Source organism: Lissotriton helveticus, chromosome 7, assembly GCF_964261635.1.
Source record: "Lissotriton helveticus chromosome 7, aLisHel1.1, whole genome shotgun sequence".
Taxonomy (NCBI): domain Eukaryota; kingdom Metazoa; phylum Chordata; class Amphibia; order Caudata; family Salamandridae; genus Lissotriton; species Lissotriton helveticus.
In genome coordinates, this window is record NC_136068.1 from 562,575,511 (window position 1) to 562,593,137 (window position 17,627).

The window sequence follows — 17,627 nt, forward strand, 5'->3', positions numbered from 1 at the left end:
GATGCTTTGTTTAAAGCCCCTTGGGCCCTGGAGAGGAGGTGAGGGGGCACAAGTTATCTAGTGTGCGGTCAGACTTGCGACTGCTGGGTGGCCCTTGACATGAAAATGAAAGTAAATAAGAAACCCAGGTGATCTGTTAGAGGGAAAGCCCCAGCTATCGCAAAATGCTACAACGGGGTGTTGGGGGCTCCACACAATCGTGCCAGAGGCCTCAACACTGACTGTTCCAGCCAATACAACCACCCCATCTCCAGGGCTTCATGTGATCCGGTGGGTGCGGGTGGGGCTACCGGCACTCTTCTTTTGGGAACGGAACTCCTTGTTAGTCACTAGTCTTTGACCCAACGGTGGAAAGAAAGAGGGAGAGAAAGACAGACAAAAGTGGCAAAGGGAGAAAGCAGGGATGAAAAGGAACCCAGGCGTGTCCAAGGTAGGTGCAGCAAAGGTATACTGGTGGATAAACAGGCATGATGTGACATACAGACTAGACGGCCGTGGCATTTGCAACCCTGACATTCTGCAACAGCGCCAGCAAGATTATTAGGAACATGTTGGAGCTAGGACGTATTCTTCTCCAAAATAAAGCATTGCCCACCTCTGACTGAAGCTCCCTAAAGACCAAGCAATAAGTCTCAAAGACTGCACCGTTTGAATATAAACCCCCCTCTAACATGAGGGAAAGCAGAAAGTGAGAGACACCCACTAATTTCATCACACGTAGAGGAACTAGAAACATGCAGTCATCTCACAGAGAGCTACGCCGGTAAGGTATCATCGCATGGAACAAGGACGGCACGGGGTCATCGCATGAAGAGGAACTGTGCACATGCTCTCGACGAGTGACAACAAAATGCACACAGCCTGCCAGTGCATGAAGAAGACCTTCTGCCATAAACAGGAAGTATTGAACGCCGTCATTACACAAAGATCCATTACTGACAGGCTATCAACACATAAATATCAACTATGGGTAAAAAGCGCATTGGGAAAGCACTACACACAATATGGTGTGGATCGATCTCGGGAGCTTACATGGGCAGGTGAGGCCACAGTCTGAACAAACCCTGGAGGAGAACGTAGGCCTGGGACGAAAACACTCCTCATCACTGCTCCCGAGCCGGATTTCCAACTCAGCACATTGGTAAAAGCTCCTGATTGCCTCCTCCGACTCGACAGCAAGTGAAGGAAAAGATAACAGAAACTACCCCCAGAAAGAGCCCGTTCCGGGCCTGACTCGATTAGGGCCCAGGGTTCAATAGGTTGCACTATTGGTCAAAGTGCATTTTAAAAAGTATGGAAACTGTGAAACAAAAATGGGAAAGTAAGGTTGAGCCTCTATTTGCTGTGGCGGGGGCGGGGGAGCGGGAGCGCATTCCTTTGAAGTCTGATGGGAGGGGGTGGGGAGCGGCTTGGGAGCAGATTCCTTTGAAGTCTGATGCCGAGGCTCAGACAAATGGTGGTGTGCGAGCGGCTTCCTTTGAAGTCTGATGCCGAGGCATAGTGTGGGATGTGGCTGGCGATGATGTGCACGCGCCTGCCTCACATGAACTGTACGCGATCCGCAGCTAGGTAGATTTTTCTTTTCCGCTTACTGTAATCTCACCTATTCAATCCCTAACGGGATAGAATAGGCGAGACCTAAAAAAAGAGAGAAATACCAAAGGGGAGAGGTGCTGAAAATAGCAAGCAAAAGATCTGGGGAAAATGCCCAGTACTGAATCAGGAAAAAAGAATGTCACTATGTGAAATACAGAGAGACACTCTTGTGGTATGAAGAGAAAGATTCACCAAGGGGAGACTACAAGTTTTTGAAAGTGAGAGACTCTGCCGATGAAGAAATGTGGTGCGTGGAGGACTATCAACAGAAGACAATAGGAGGAAAGAAATTGGCAGTTAAATATGTAAGGTGGAGACAGTAATGTTTAAATTAACCAAAGGCACTTAGGCTCAGAACACAGTAATCGGGTCACAAATCCCACAACGGCAATTACCTATCACCAATGCAGTAGGGTGCGGTATTGCTGCGAAGGGGAAATCCCTTCCCTAGAATGACGAGCAACCTCAGACATCTGTGTTTGTGCATTTATTTCCACAGATTTTCCCTCATTCTGTGGTGCACTTTTCCCAGGATAAAAGTTGCCTGCTGTTCATGGAGTTTGACCTGGGAAAATCCCTTGGGTGACTATTATACCTCATAAGCATGATTCGGCCAGTAATTCCAGTCTCTGACTCAATCACGATTTCCGCAAAATTCATAATGAGATGGTTAAGATAGAAGGGTAATATTAACAGAGTGTCGAAATTCCTGAAAAATGAAACATGGAGAGTATGATGGAAGGGAGGGGGGTACAAAATTAATACAGAAAGTGAAGGTGAACTTAAGAAAGAAAAAAATGCATTTGATGTTAATAGGAAGGAGATTAAAAGCCATGCAGGTTAAAGGGTGACATGGCTGTTGTGCATACGCTACATCTAGAACAAGGCATTCCCCAACTGCACATTGCAAGAATATTACATGTCACTAAGATTTTGTTGACCATAAAGAGGCACTAGGCTGAAATGTGAGTGACTCTATGAAGGTATGGAACTCTGATGTGACTTGCTGTAATCTTAAAAATATATCCAGCTTGTGGTACGTTATTCAATATAATCAATGGGAAAAAGCAAACTTAACATCAAACCATATGTTAATGCAATGCACAGCTTGATGTTCTGATGTCAGTATGTTCCTATAATGAGAAATAATGTAGCCTTTTTAAAAGCGTATAATGCTCTCCCACTGATTACACACAGGTAATAACAGAATATAATTGCAGATCTTTGACCATCCTCTTAACAATCTTTCCTTTTTGACTGGTACTTTTTGTTACTAATTGGATTCACTAGCTTCTGTTTTATATATTTTTCGTTATCCTGTCAGTTGTTTTATATTTCTTTTATTTGTTTTTTCTCCCGTGTCCCTGTAATCACTCAGCATTGCACATTTTAAGTCTAGTCCAATTGTTTCACTAGTATGCATCAAAGTGCTGTGGAGGGAAGGAAGAGAAGGAACTGAGGAAACGCTAGAAGGCACATAAAGAGAGCCTTGTGAATGGAAAGTGAAAATGGTGTATCTTAGAGGACTAAACAATAGGGCTTTGTGGTTAGTTCATCTTCAGTGTCTCATCGAAAAACTAAGTGACAGAGACAGGAAGGCAGCAGGAGTGCAAAGAAGACAAAAGAAGATAGTGATGTGACAGAATTTGAAGTTATGGTACAGGGAAGATATATTTGGGGAAGGCAGAGGGTGCCATGGGATGCTTTTGCCCCTTCTCCGCCGAGTATTTGCAAGCAGCCCTTTCATACTGCTTCTACTAATCATTTCGATAACCTATACATCCATACTCGCAAACCTTCACACCTGCCCTTCTGCAAATCTACTCCCTGTTCAGATTCCCACTTACTTGGTACCTGGCCATAGGGCATCTCCATGGGCTTTCCCTAGGAGTTAAGTAGGACGAGAATCACAGTTTTGTTACTAACAAGAATCAATTTGAGATATTTGGGCAGAAAGTGAGCGTTTCACCAAGGGTACTCAGACGAGGATTCAAAATATATATAACATTAATCTTAAAGCAAAAGGGAAATAAGGTCTCTTTAATAAATCGTGATGTTTCTGTCTTTGTACAGCAGGTGCCAGAACTACCAATCTTGGTGATTTACTGGGGATACACAAAGAGGAGACTCACCATCTGAACAATGCACAGCACGTAGAAGGAAGTGGATGTCTTGGCACAGGTGAGGTTGAAAGGGTTTGCAACCTAGTGCTGTTAGGTTTATATCTGCAGCGCAAACTAGTACCCAAAGCAAGCATTCTCATGAGAATAAGTAATGTCCAGACCCTGGATTTTTATGGCTGTTCAAACCATCTGTATTTCAGAGAGGGGGATCATTTAACCCAGTAGCTCCCTACAAAATTGTTAACTGCCTTTTAAAAAGAAATAGCTGTTGCTGGAATCCAGATTTTTCAGGGTGATGTCTCTCTAATTAGAAGAAAAGCAGAAAATGCACAAAATAATATTTATTAGCTTTGGAGATGGCGCAGGCCTGCGGTGAGGATGTGATTGTCATATTCTTCAGATATTGTATTGGTACCATTTGCGGGCATTCCTTGGTCCTAAAAGTTAATGTTCAAGACTATCTATGGCTCTTTTCACAAACAAAAATTTACACTTGAGTAAATTTACATGTTTACATATACTCTAGCATACACATTACTACTTTTGGATACTCACAATTTCTTAGTGTAAAGTTACCACAAAGTGTAGACTTATGTGTGTCCACCCCCTGAATTCAAGGATTGAACCTAATTTACAGGTGTTAAGGTACTACTAGTACCTTTTCGTACGTAGGTGGGGGGTCTCCATCACTGGGGCAGAGAGCTCCCTGTGGTAGTTGCAGCTGGTAAGATTAGGAGAGCGGGTGGCAGACGGGGCACACATACACACTCACAGTCATGCATTCACACGTGCACGCGCACACACAAACGCATTATTTCACAACACTCATTACCAAACATTCATTCATACATACACGCACGAACGCACCAAACGTTAATTAAAAAAAAACACACACACTTACCTGCAGCGCTGCCTTGGAGGTTCTAGGAGGCTGTGTACTGCTGCCTTCCCTCATTGGCCTCCAATGATGGAAGGCAGCATTCCCAACGTCATCACAGATTGGGATGGGGTCAGTGAGACTGCTGACTCCACCCCACTCTGTGATGAAGTGTCACCGATTGACACTCGACCTGGGCGCTTCAGGGCATAAAAGTTCAGCTCAGGGAGTCAGGAGCCTGCGCATTTAGTGCATGTCAGGCTCCTGGCTGCCTGACCTGAAGATGAACAGTGCCTGTCAGGCTGACCTTTGTTCAGCCTGCCAGACACTTCGTGAGGGGCACAAGGTTGGGGAGGCGTGGCCCCTCAACCCCAATGGACCGGCCGCGGCTACCCTATGGTAAACTAGGGCAATTGTAAAAAGTTTATTAAACTTAAAAAACAATTAGTAAAGGTAAGTTTATGCTACATGTTAATGTAAATTAATTGTATATATTATTTTAAATGTAGAATAAAGTAAAAATGCTACAGCACTGTTATCTATTTTTTAACATCTCGTTATTGGTTTTTGACATATAGGTACCAGCTTTACAAAACAGTGCATTAACACCAGCAAATGAAATTATCAAAAGTATAATTGTGGATACCAATAGTAATATAAGCTTATATAGGCGACATATAACAGTTACATCATATGGCAATAATGTCTGCTCTGTGCTATCAATGCCACCAAAGATTTCAGGATTGAAGAGAAAGCATAACAATTAACTGAGAAAAGAAGCAACTGTAATAGAACATATAGAGCAGGCTAAGCAGGAGATTACTTTAGCTTCATTATGGGGTGACTAAGGCATCACCACCTTAATAGACACAGTAAGGAAGCAAGTGTTCTTTAACAGTATGCACTCACACTGTTATCAATGCAGGTACTAGGTAAAGAGAAGCGAGTTTTCCAGTTGATGTGCTTCATTGAAGGGAAGGTATAGTATCTCGCCAATGATCAAAGGAATGTTCCACATAAGGTGTTGTGAGGAAGCCAGAGTAATGCCAACTTGGGGTACTGTTAACAGGTAGGTGGCCTCAAGTATATGGGAGGCAAAATGCAACTTGGGGCTGGAGAGAGTCATCCCAGCACGCTGCGAGTGACAACTAGTGCATCCCAATGCATGGCAATAGGGTGTTTCCTAGAGACCTCTAGCCTCCTCTGCTGTTGGGATGAAACCCTCAGCTGTAGCCCAGACTATCAACGATTGTTGTCACTCTGCAATCGTGGGAAGAAGGTTAGCCTTCCAGTGGTGTGTTATTGCATGCTTAGCCAAGAGCAATGCTCGGTAAATAAACTGAGCTACCGTTTTGTTTTTTTGGGTACGTTGGAACAGCCCCAAGGCACATACCTCCCAGCTATGTAAACCCTTAATTTCTGTTGTGTGTGCGAGTTGATCAATAAGTGCAGACCAATAGTGGGAGGCAAGACCAGCCTGTTGACATAAATTAGCATCGGAGAGGCGGCTCCGGGGGCAACTAGCACATGCTGAGAAAACAAAATCATCGATTTTGGCAGGAGATAGGTACGCTCTGTCAAGGACAAAGTATTGGATAAGTTTGGCATCCTAGTTAACCTCGTTTTTAATTACATAATTTAAATTAAAATCATTGGTTTAAATATTTCTTGAAAAAAAATACCCACTTTTAATTAGTCAGTAATGTTATAAAGCACAACTACTCACCCGTGAGTTTCTCAGGGCGCTGGGTGGGGAGGAAACGGTTTAGCCAAAAAGCCAGGTCTTGAGGTTCTTCCTGAATTGCGGCAGGGATGGTGATTGCCTGAAGTGCAGAGGCAGGGATTTCCAGGTCTTCGCAGCGAGGTATGAGAATGATCTTTTTTCCAGCCGTGGTCTTGCGGATCTGGGGGATGGGCGCCAGGGTCAGTTGGGCGGAGCAGAGGTGGCTGGTGGGAGTGTAAAAGGAGTGGCGGTGGGTGAGGTATGCAGGTCCAGCATTGTGGAGGGCTTTGTAGGCATGCGTGAGGAGTTTGAAGGTGATTCTTTTGTTGACAGGTAGCCAGTAAAGGTCTCTCAGAAGGCCGGTGATGTGCTTGCGGTTTGGAATGTTCAGGATTAGTCTGTCTGAGGTGTTCTGGATGTTCTGTAGTTTTTTGGGAGGTTTTGTGTGGTGTGCCAGCATAGAGTACTTTGCCGTAATCGAGTCTGCTGCTGATGAACGCATGGGTGACCGTTTTCCTGGACTCGATGGGGATCCAATTGAAGATCTTATGGAGCAGGCGGAGTGTGTGGAAGCAGGTTGACGAAACAGCATTGATTTGGCAGTTCATTGAGAGAGAGGGGTCTAGGATGATGCGGAGGTTTTATGCGTGGTCCATGGGTGTGGGGGTTTCCGAGCGCTGCGGGGCACCAAGAGTCGTCCCAGGCGGAAGGGCAGGAGCTCAGGATGAGGACTTCGGTCTTGTCTGAGTTAAGCTTGAGGCAGCTGTCCTTCATTCAGGTGGTGACTGCCTTCATCCCATTGTGGAAGTTGCTCTTGGCAGCTGTGGGCTCGTCTGTGAGGGAGATAATCAGCTGGGTGTCATTGGCGTAGGAGACAATCTTTAGTCTGTGGCTTCTGGCTATGCCTGCAAGTGGGACCATGTAGATGTTGAAGAGGATGGGCTCAGGGAGGATCCCTGAGGCACTCCACAGCTGATCTCTAAGGATTCTGAGTTGAACGGTGGGAGTCTGACTTTCTGCGTTTGGCCGGTGATTAAAGAGCTGATCCATTCTAGGTCTTTGTCACGGATGCCGGCGTCGTTAAGTCTTGTGCAGAGGTTGTGGTGGGAGATGGTGTTGAAGACCGCTGAGAAGTCCAGGAGGATGAGGGCAGCAGTCTTGCCTCAGTCAAGGAGGGTGCAGATGTTGTCTGTAGCGGCAAGGAGAGCGGTCTTGGTGCTGGGGTTGCTTCTGAAGACCAATTGGGAGATGTCCAGGATGTTGTTTGTTTTGATGAACTCAGAGAGTTGGGCGTTGAGGCTTTCTCAATGACTTTGGCTGGGAAGGGGAGTAGAGAGATGGGTCTGTAGTTCTTGATTTCTGTTGGGTTGACAGAGGGTTACTTCAGCAGGGGGTTGATCTCTGCATGTTTCCAGTCTTCTGGAAAGGTTTCGGACTCGATGGAGCAGTTGATGGTGCGGCAGAGTACGGGTGCCATGGAGGTGCCAGCTCGGTTGAATATGTGGTGAGGGCATGAATCATAGCAGCTCCAGAGTGGATGCTCTTCATGATCCTGAGGTTGTCGTCAGAGGTAAGGGTAGTCCAGTTGTTCAAGATCTGCTGGGGTCTGGAGCCATTGGGTGCAATGGTTGCGGGTGGGCTGCTCTTCGGTTGCGAAGTTGTAGTAGATCTCCTTGATCTTGTGTTGGAAGAAGGTGGCAAGGTTGTTGTAGAGGTCTTGAGGCAGGGAATGTCTGCTGTCTCTGTGCTGAGTTTAGCGAATTCTTTGACCACAGCGAAGAGTTCTTGCTGTTGTGTGTGTTGGCATTGATGCGTTCCTGGATGGCAGCTTTCTTTGTTGTTCTGATGAGGCGGTGGTGTGCGGTGACGGCGGATTTGAAGACTGCGTCGTCTACTGTGATCTTGCTGCTCCATCTTTTCTTTAGCTGTCTGCAGGTGCGCCTGGACTCTTGGAGGGCGGGAGAGAACCAGCTGGATTTCTTGGAGGGTAGTTTGCCTGAGGGTTTCCAGAGGGAGTTTAGTGTGTTGCGCGATCTGAGATCCTGCACTGGAGGTTGCTTGCTGAGGTGTTTGCATCCGTGGATATCAGTGATGCAATCTTGCTGAGGGAGTTGGTGAGCTGGTCTTCTGTGACCTTGTTCCAGCTTCTGCGAGGATTGCAGTGGGCGGGGTGGCATACGGTGCATTTGTTGAAGGAGAAGTGGATACAGTGGTGGTCGGTCCAGTATGCCTCGGAGGTGTGGCTGACGGAGATGTTGTTACTTGTGGAAAAGATGGGGGTCAAGCGTGTGTCCTGCTGAGTGGGTTGTCATTGTGATCTGTTGTTTGAGTCCGATGGTAGCAGGTTCTCCAGTAGGGATGAGGTGTTGTGGTCTTCGAGGTTGTCCAGGTGGAAATTGAGGTCTCCGAGGAGGATGTAGTCCATTGAGGCGAGAGTGTGGTGAGCAATAAAGTCAGTTATGGCTTCGCTGAAGGGAGGGAGGGGTCCATTTAACTAAAATGTTTATATCTATTAAGAAGTAAAAGTTCCTAGAAGGTATTTATAGAAAGGACTCGATAATTAAAAAATGTTACATTTAGTTTGTGACTGAGTGTCCATGAGTCCATTTATCCATGAGGCCTAAATGGACTCATGGACACTCAGTCACAAACTAATCGTGCATGGTTACCCACCTCGCAACGTATGCAACAAGGTTAATCAACTATATGATTGCCATTACTATGCGCATTCTACACGCTTGCAATAAGGTATAAGCGTACAAATAAACCCCCATTGTCTCGCAGACCGCCGTACACCGGCTTTCCCAAGCACCAGGATAAGCTTTGAATTAAGCAATGAACATTTGACTACTAAGCCCATAATGCATCATAATGAGCTAGATGGAGTCTTTAGTGTAAATAACAAACACAAATGAAGGACAATTGTTTGTTAACCGTGACCAGGGACCGTGTAGGTCTGAAACGCGTAGGTGGGGAACCTACAGGAAAATAAATAACTGAAGAAAACCTTTGAAGTGGTGTGCGGTGTCTTAATAGAAGGTTCTTGCTAAAGCATATATATATATATATATATATAACTGTTCTGATGTTAAACTAAATTTATTTACATTTTTAAAATAAAATATTTTAACATTATTTCCTAAAGCACTTTATTTTTAGTCCCTAACTCTATTATTTTCTACAGTAGAGTGTGGAGGTACCGGTGGTTGAATATGTGTGGTCTTGGAGTTACTTCAAGTCTAAGCTGGAGTACATTTAAGGATGTTTTGGGTCTTTTTTGGCTGTAGCAACTTTAGAAGTTGAATTTGAAAATACCAACTGGCTTTCTCTTTTGTGGGTGGATGCATGCCCCTCCTTAAACCCCGTCTTCAACCCTTCCTCAACCCCACCTTACTCCTTCCTAAGCCCTTCCTATTTTGAAGTAAGAATTTCTCATTTTCTAGTCACTCTCCCATCTGTCTACTTTTTCTACGGAAAGAAACGTAGGCATACTTGTTCGCAGATTTCTGCACTGGAAGCAGAGACCTCTGCACATAGGATAGTAAATAGCTGTTTGTAGTCTGTGAGTAGTACTGTTGCAATAAAAAAAAGTGCAGTTTGTGAATTGGACCTTTTGTTGTTGGTCAAACAAAAGATATTAGGACCTTCAGAAAAATACGCTCATCCCACAGCATTATGATTATTTTATTCTGAGAGTTCACTCGGTTATCGGCCCAGAAAGTCTCAGCTGTCTTGTCCAGGGGATGTAGACTGCGTCTGACCACCTGAGCTTGAAAGGGCAGATCTTTACACCGGTCACAATATCCTGATGACCAAGATAAAAATGTGTCACTTTTGAAAAACATATTTCTTTAAAATTCAGTTTTTGCAGTCTTTAAAACTCATCTTGCTAACTTTCTGAAGCATTTCATTTATTTTAACATGTTCTGTGTGCCTTTCTTTTCTCAATATGGTCAATTCTTTGTGGGTAGAAGAAGAGTCTGTCTCTATTTTGATTGATCAACTTGGAGAGGAAGTTGGAGAAAATGGCTCTGACCCCAACTTAGGTAAGTTACAAGCATGCCTCAGGTCTGACACTGTGGGCCTTGGACAGCAAGAGCCTTTTTTAATAAGACAGATTTGTTTACATTGCTGACATCGGTCGCTAAACAAGTTGTAAATTCTCCTTGGATGTTTCACGGATATCAACAGGTCAGATACCTTATCAGTCTGCTCTCAAGGTGTTACAGTGATGTTATTTGATTTAATTTAGATGCGTTCATTGGCACATATTTAGGTGTAAAAACAAAAGTGCAGACTTACAGTTACCAATACTTAAATGTATACTGCGACGGGCATTGCACCTTCCATTTGCTCATGATTCTATATCTTTCTTGTCTATCTCCTCAGCTCCATGATTCTGAATCAGTAGCTTTCATCCCTATTCTTGATTTGGTCCCGTCTCTACAGTATTTTGGTGTCCCCATGTTTTGAAGGAAAGAGTGTTATATTACCAATGCTGACCATGGAGGACTACTTTTCCATTGGCATGTTTCTATAGCATTTTACTTTATGCACTCCATGAGAGTATTTAGCCCTTCATCTTTCATCTTGTGTGTTGCTTTACCTAGCTCTCCAAGGCTACCTTTGCTTCCACCCCTCCTTCTTTACCAGTATCATTCATTGTTCTCCTCTCCTCCTTTCATCTGGGCTTGATCCAACTCCTTTATTCTTTCCCTTGTGCCTCACCCTCATTGCTTCCACCTCTTGTGTTGCACAACGTTCGGCACATCAGGTTAGCTGTATTCATCCTTCTCTCCCTCTTAACCTTGAGCCTGCACCTCATTGCTTCCTGTCCCACCTCTCCCTTTGCATGTTTCTTGGAACATCAAGCTTGACGTGATCACTCTTTCTTTCTCTCTTCATGATCAATCTCCTGCCCCCTCCACACTTTTGGCTGCTGGATTGCACATTCAAGGTCTCGACTAAGGAACTGTTCTCCTTAATCTAACTCACTTCTTATGAACATGCACATGATTTCTACTACTTATCAATAATAATAATAGGGTTCATTTTTCTAAAATATAGAGGAGATGCACTGAAATTTAGCATAATGACTTATCACCGCCAGAATCCATCATTGAGTTATATATTTACGCCATAGAAAACACCAAACAATGATTACACATCCATAAGTGAATATGCAGAATTATACATTGAATCCGTGCCCTCCATGAACTGGCTGCTCAAAATAAAAGTACAATCTATTATTTTTGACCTTTTTTCCATTCCACTTTAAACAAGATGATACATTCAATGGTGTCTGATTCTCTGGTACACTGAAATTGAGAAGGCAGTGATGGAAGCACAGTCTAGTAATTGCTAAATGTACTGCATCTTGGTATAGAAAAGACTGGCGTCAGACTCACTGCGGAGCTATGGTAGTGCAGTTTGCTAAAGCAATAACTTCTGTGTTATTCATGGTTCCTCTAGTAGTAACGTAAGGTACTGCAGTGTGCTGGCACAGATACTTGTGTTTGAATTAATGGACCTCTGGTAAAAGCTTACGGTACGGCATCCTGTATCGGTAAAGTGCCAATTCCAGCTTTTCAAGACCATATGAATGTGCAAAGATAGTAAGAACTATTGTTTCTGCCAATGCTTGTTGTAAAGAGCAAGTTCTTTGTTTGCTTACCTTCCCAGTTGCGTATGTGTCGTAGGACATATGACCAGGACCACTAGATAAGTTGTGTACTTGTTGTTTTATTTTTCCTAGTCACGTTCAAGAGCCACCGCTGCGTAGCTATATTAGCTCATCCTTATTTTGGGGGGTTGGGCATTCAACCACCACCTTTACAAGTCTAGGTCTTGGGACACTGCTATCGCCTGAAACACTGTAACCCAGAAATTCAATGTATTTTTTTCAAAAATCACATTTCTGGTTTTTCACCACAACTCCTTTTTGTGATTCCAGAAACGGTGGTGGTGGGCAGACAGATTGTATTTCACATTCTTTATAAACTGCATCAGGCTTAGCGAAAAACTCAGTGAAATAAATAATTGTGTGTGTGTGTGTGTGTATATATATGTATATATATATATATATATATATATATATATATGTATATATATATACACACACATATATATATATGTGTGTATATATATATATATATATATGTATATGTATATATATATATATATATATATATGTATATATATATATTAATGTGTGTGTCTTAAGAAAAAATGATGGTCAACGTGGAATACACTTACAATGCATAAAACCTTACTGTATAAGCACTCTAACTATATCTTAGAATTTAAACATCTGATGAGCCTATTGTTTAAGCCAGGCTTCTCCAACCAGTAGCTCGTGAGCTACTTGTAGCTCTCTAGCTACCAGTGAGTAGCACCCCTCTGTGCAGCCCAGTCTATTAAATGAGAAGGTGTTGCTTAGTTTAACTAATATATGTATAGACATTTTGAAAATGTGTGTATTTTCAGAACTCATAAGCTGATATTCGTAGGAAATACTTGAATTAACCAAAAAATTTCGATGCTGATATTTCAATGCTAAATTACGTTGGTAATATGGGAATTGCAGCTATGGCTGTTGTGTTACCCACGAAGAGGCTTTTTTTAACAGTATGTCTGGTGTACTTAGGTCCTTGCTACTGGTAATCTTACAAAAGTTGTCCACTAATGTTTTCTTGTCTGATGTAGTCACTATTACAATAAACGATAATATTTGTTAGTAGCTCAGGACGACTTTTATTTAACAGAAGTATCTCTTATTACAGTACAGGTTGGAGACCCCTTTAAACCGTCATGTCTTTGCTGTTACACATAAGAAAATCAAAAAGATATTCCCATGTCTGTATGAGGTGTGCGTGTCACCGTTGTGATGGGAAAATGTAGGAGTCACTGTGCAATAACTGCCACCATAGAAAAAGGTGTGCGTTTCACAGGGCTTGGAAATGCTTTCAAATTGAATGGTGAGCATGCCACCGTGGTGATGATAATAAAGAAAATGTAGAAGTAATCGTGCTTTAACGACCAACGAGGAGACCGGTTTGCTTTGACACGCCTACACAGAATGGTATGCATGTCGCCGTGCTTTAGCTTTAACAACCAACGTAGAGACAGGAGTGCGTGTCACCGTGCTTCAACATGCTTTCAAATATAACGGTGGGCCTGTCACCATGCTTTAACACCTGGCTGTTTAACTATTATGCCATAGCCATAGTGTAGAGAGGTGTGCTTGTCACGCCTCACAAAGCATGAACCAAACAAATTCTGTAGACTCCCTGACACCCTTTCGTTGATTGATCTGTTTCATTCAAATCGGAGTTTACAGCCCTACACACATAGGTTTGAAATACTGCCCTATCAGACTTGGCATGTCACAAAATGCGTGGGAAGGACCAAACTGAGACATGTACGGTGCAGGAGTTTTACACTCCCACAAATACCAGCAAGGGCTGTGCCAGTTCCTAAAATGGCGGTCTAACGACCTGTAATGCTGTCAGTAATAGTAAACGGCACCAGGAAGGCGAGGTTAGGGAATGCCTTATGTCCCCAATGATATTTGCTGAAGACTGAGCTCCGCCTCTCACTTCACCCCAGAATCGTCTATCAGCCCTTGAAGTCTTCCTATGTAACTGGTCAGCAACGCCAGGCGTTGAACAATCGAGTGCTCCCGCCAGAGCCTCGCGGAAGCCGCCATACTAGCACTGCATGAATCTTCTCACATCTGTAGTGTTGCTTGACAAATACGTATACCGTATAAAACTGGCACATAACATCTCCGGACCGGATCTGATAGCCAATTGATGATACAATGTTGCGTGGGTACTTCGCATTGGCTCTAACCAGCTTGTTACCAAAATATGTTGTAGTACATATGACCAGGACCACCAGGTAAGTTGTGTACTTGCAGTTTTATTTTTCCTAGTCGCATCCAAGACCCACCGCCGCGAAGCCGTCTCAGGAGCGCACCAATTGACAATCCTAGAATGCTCCTTACGTGACCACAGCAGCGGTACTCCCAGTGCAAACATTCCATTGCTTTATAATATCGAGGCTGATCACCACAATCTGGAAATGAAGAAAACTTGTATTGTGTGAGAAGATGTTCCACTAGATCCTACTTTGAAACTAGACAATCCATTTTTATTCACATGACATAAGCAGTGTCTTTTTTCCAATGTAATCTGTTTTTCTAAAAGGAAAATATGTCTTGTTAAATAGTCTGTATGCCTCCACAATGTTATATTATATCAGGATATATTTTTTTTCACAGGACATGATATTATTTCATTTTGCATAAAAGCTGAAGAAGAGCCCGATATCATCCACCATGAAAACAATAAGGGGGGCACACATGTTTTCCGTCCCGCAGGTGAGGTAAATGGCGCTCAGCTGCTCTGTAAACTATCAGAAAACGTGCATGTTTAGAAGACTGAGTGTCTTCTAAAGCAAGTCTTTTAATGTGCTGTTGGTGCTGTGCATGAGTTACGAAAGTGGTGCTGTTGTTCTGTCTCACTGTACTTGGGTGTATTATGAGGGACAAAGGACTGAAATATAAAATTCATGCACTTTTCATTAATTTATTGTTAAATCTGGTTGAGTTGGTCTCTAAAGAATTGCCTAAAAGGGAGAGAGGAATAGTTCAAGGCACCATCTTGATACAGAAAGTTATGGCAAATTGTATAATCTCCTGCAACGATGGAAGAGATACACAATGGTGTGGACTGCCTATAGCCAATGTACAATACTTCGAATACTTCCTGAGCACGAACAAGACAAACGGAGCCTTAGTATACACTCTTTTGGGACTCCCTGGGAGCAACAGAGGAGTGACATGCAGAAGGGCAGTTGGTCAGCGTTAGGATAAATAGTCTATTTGGTCTACCCAAGAGTGATCAGCACCTGGCATACACACTCAAAGCATCAATGACAGGTCTTCACTGGGTTATATAGATTGTCCTACATCTTTTTCGTACTACAAGAAAATCCTGATTCATGAGACTGCCATAATGCCCTTTTAAGCATCCTAGCGTACCTGCTTGCTGGTGGTTAAATAAAGGACTCTCTGGCATAAGGAAATACCTCAGTGATCTTAGAGGTAGAATAACAGAGGCTAAATCCCGGGTCAGTGATCTAGAAGACCATTAACTAAAAACAGGAAAAGTTCTTTCTAACATCACCAACAGAATTGTTTTACTAGAGAAAAGCTATGTAGAGCTAGATGACCAAAACAATAGAGGAAATTTATGAATATTTGGCCTGCCTGAAAGAACAAAGAAGAAACACTTACCCTTGTGTACAGTCTTTCTAGAATCCAATATCCCGCAGACCCTAGGCTTTAGAACTGAACGAGACTGAAATCACTAGAGCACACAGAATACCTACCATTAAACTGAAAAATCTCACATCTCCCAGAGCCATCATCTTTAGACAACAGATTAAAGCATATATGGAGGTGATCATTTCTTACATGACGAAACACCTGCAGATCAATTGGAAAGGCTTCAAAATTGTTATATCTCACGACCATTCAAAGAAAACAGCGAAACAATTGAAAACATTTCACGCCAAAAAAAGTATCTTAAAGAACACTTGATCCAGTTCTCCTTTGCAGGGCCAGTCCAACTCAAAATAATTTGCAACAGAAAGCACATCAAGGCACTAATCCCAAGTAACACTGCTAGTCAATTTCACTACTCAACATTTAGCTAACCAAATCTCAAAAACCTTTCAAATTTCCACATTCTCAGTACAACTATTCCACAACTCTAACACATGTCCAACACAGTTCACCATTATAACACAGTCTAACTTCACATTTTCTTAAATAAAACCATTACAATTAATATCATACCCAAAATTATTTCTTCTGCAAGTCCGCTATATAAACTACACCCAAATTCTACAGAATCCGTTTAGGATACACTATGACAAGATAAGATAAGCATGTTAAGTTAATGTCAACAAAGCTTATGCTACTTTGCAACATATAATGTCTGCCAAAACACATTGTGATACTCGGATATCCAATATCTGTTATGCTTAAGAGACATAATCGTTTACTATGTTTTAACATGGCATAACTTGAAACGTATGATACAGAGAAAACATGTATCCATGTCGGATTTAGAATTTCATATTATAAAACTAATCAACATTAACTGTTCTAGCCACTACACCTAACTTGCTTCTACAGCCTACTTGTGAGATATGAGTTACCTGGAAATCAAGCATTTACTGAGGCGATGTACCATGTGGGGAGGGTTGGCTACCCACGGCATATACTGCTTTACATATATTGTATTGTATTGTATTTTTATAATGCTTACTACCCCTGACGAGGCATCAAAGTGCTTTTCGGCGAGTAGCATGCTACTCCAGAACCCAAAAAAGGATTAGTGGTGAATTAGTATAAGGAACTATGAATTAATTTGAGTGATGGACATGTGAGTGTGTTGGATTGAAAAGAATAATGGAGAACTAAAAGAGGGAAGATTCTAGAAATCGTTTATTTGGAGAACATAGTGATAGGAGGAGGTTTGGGATGAGTTAGGGAGAGATGGAGGAGGGAAGAGTCTCTAGAAATGGATTAGGGCAATCCTAGTAGTAAAATGAGGTCTTGTGCTGCTCACGCAAATCAAGCTATAGATACTGACCTAATTTTTTACATCGGAATTCAAATTTCTTCACATTAACCGAGCATTCTCAAATTTACAATTTATTTTTTTATGTGTATATACTTTTTTAATCTGCTAATATTTAGAAAGCTAATACCCGCTGACTAGGGTCCATAGACCTCCGGTTGAGAACTGCTGCAATACACCAAACCTCCTGAACTCACCCTCATTTGGAGGGTTTCACTGTCATTATATTCATCTTCACCATCTAACCAAGCAACATTAATGGGAGCACACACCCAGAAACCCTTCACTCTACAACACATTTTTTTTCTCCATTATTTTCAGTGGGCTCACGATCCAAAACCTCTTGAAATGATACTCCTGGGATAATCTGAAAGTTAAGAGGTATAAAGACACGCTGATGCCTGGTCTGACCTAGTATTTATATACCTACAGACGTGCTTTGCACATTGTATGGAAAGCAGAATGGCATGAACATCGCTTTAATTTACACTATCATTTACTCTCTTCTCTGTTTATAATAAACATGTTTTAAATTACGCTCATTAAAAAAACCAAAAATATATATATATATTCACTGAAGAAACCATAGGTTTAACACTTGTTATAGTTAGGAATTAGCATTTAAAAAAACCTTAGAAATTCACTGAAAAAAA

The 17,627-nt window shown here is 42.4% G+C and overlaps 1 protein-coding gene across 2 annotated transcripts in view; it reads left to right on the top strand.

Annotated features, from left to right (window-relative positions):
- Positions 1-17,627, top strand: part of LOC144768746 (uncharacterized) — a 110,933-nt gene that overhangs the window by 48,651 nt on the left and 44,655 nt on the right. Inside the window, exons 4-6 of one of the 2 annotated variants that reach the window (XM_078652633.1) lie at positions 3,670-3,777; positions 10,291-10,365; positions 14,604-14,702. In XM_078652633.1, the coding sequence (XP_078508759.1) occupies positions 3,670-3,777; positions 10,291-10,365; positions 14,604-14,702 (282 nt within the window). The remainder of the gene's footprint in view (positions 1-3,669; positions 3,778-10,290; positions 10,366-14,603; positions 14,703-17,627) is intronic. The other variant, XM_078652634.1, reaches the window with a different exon arrangement.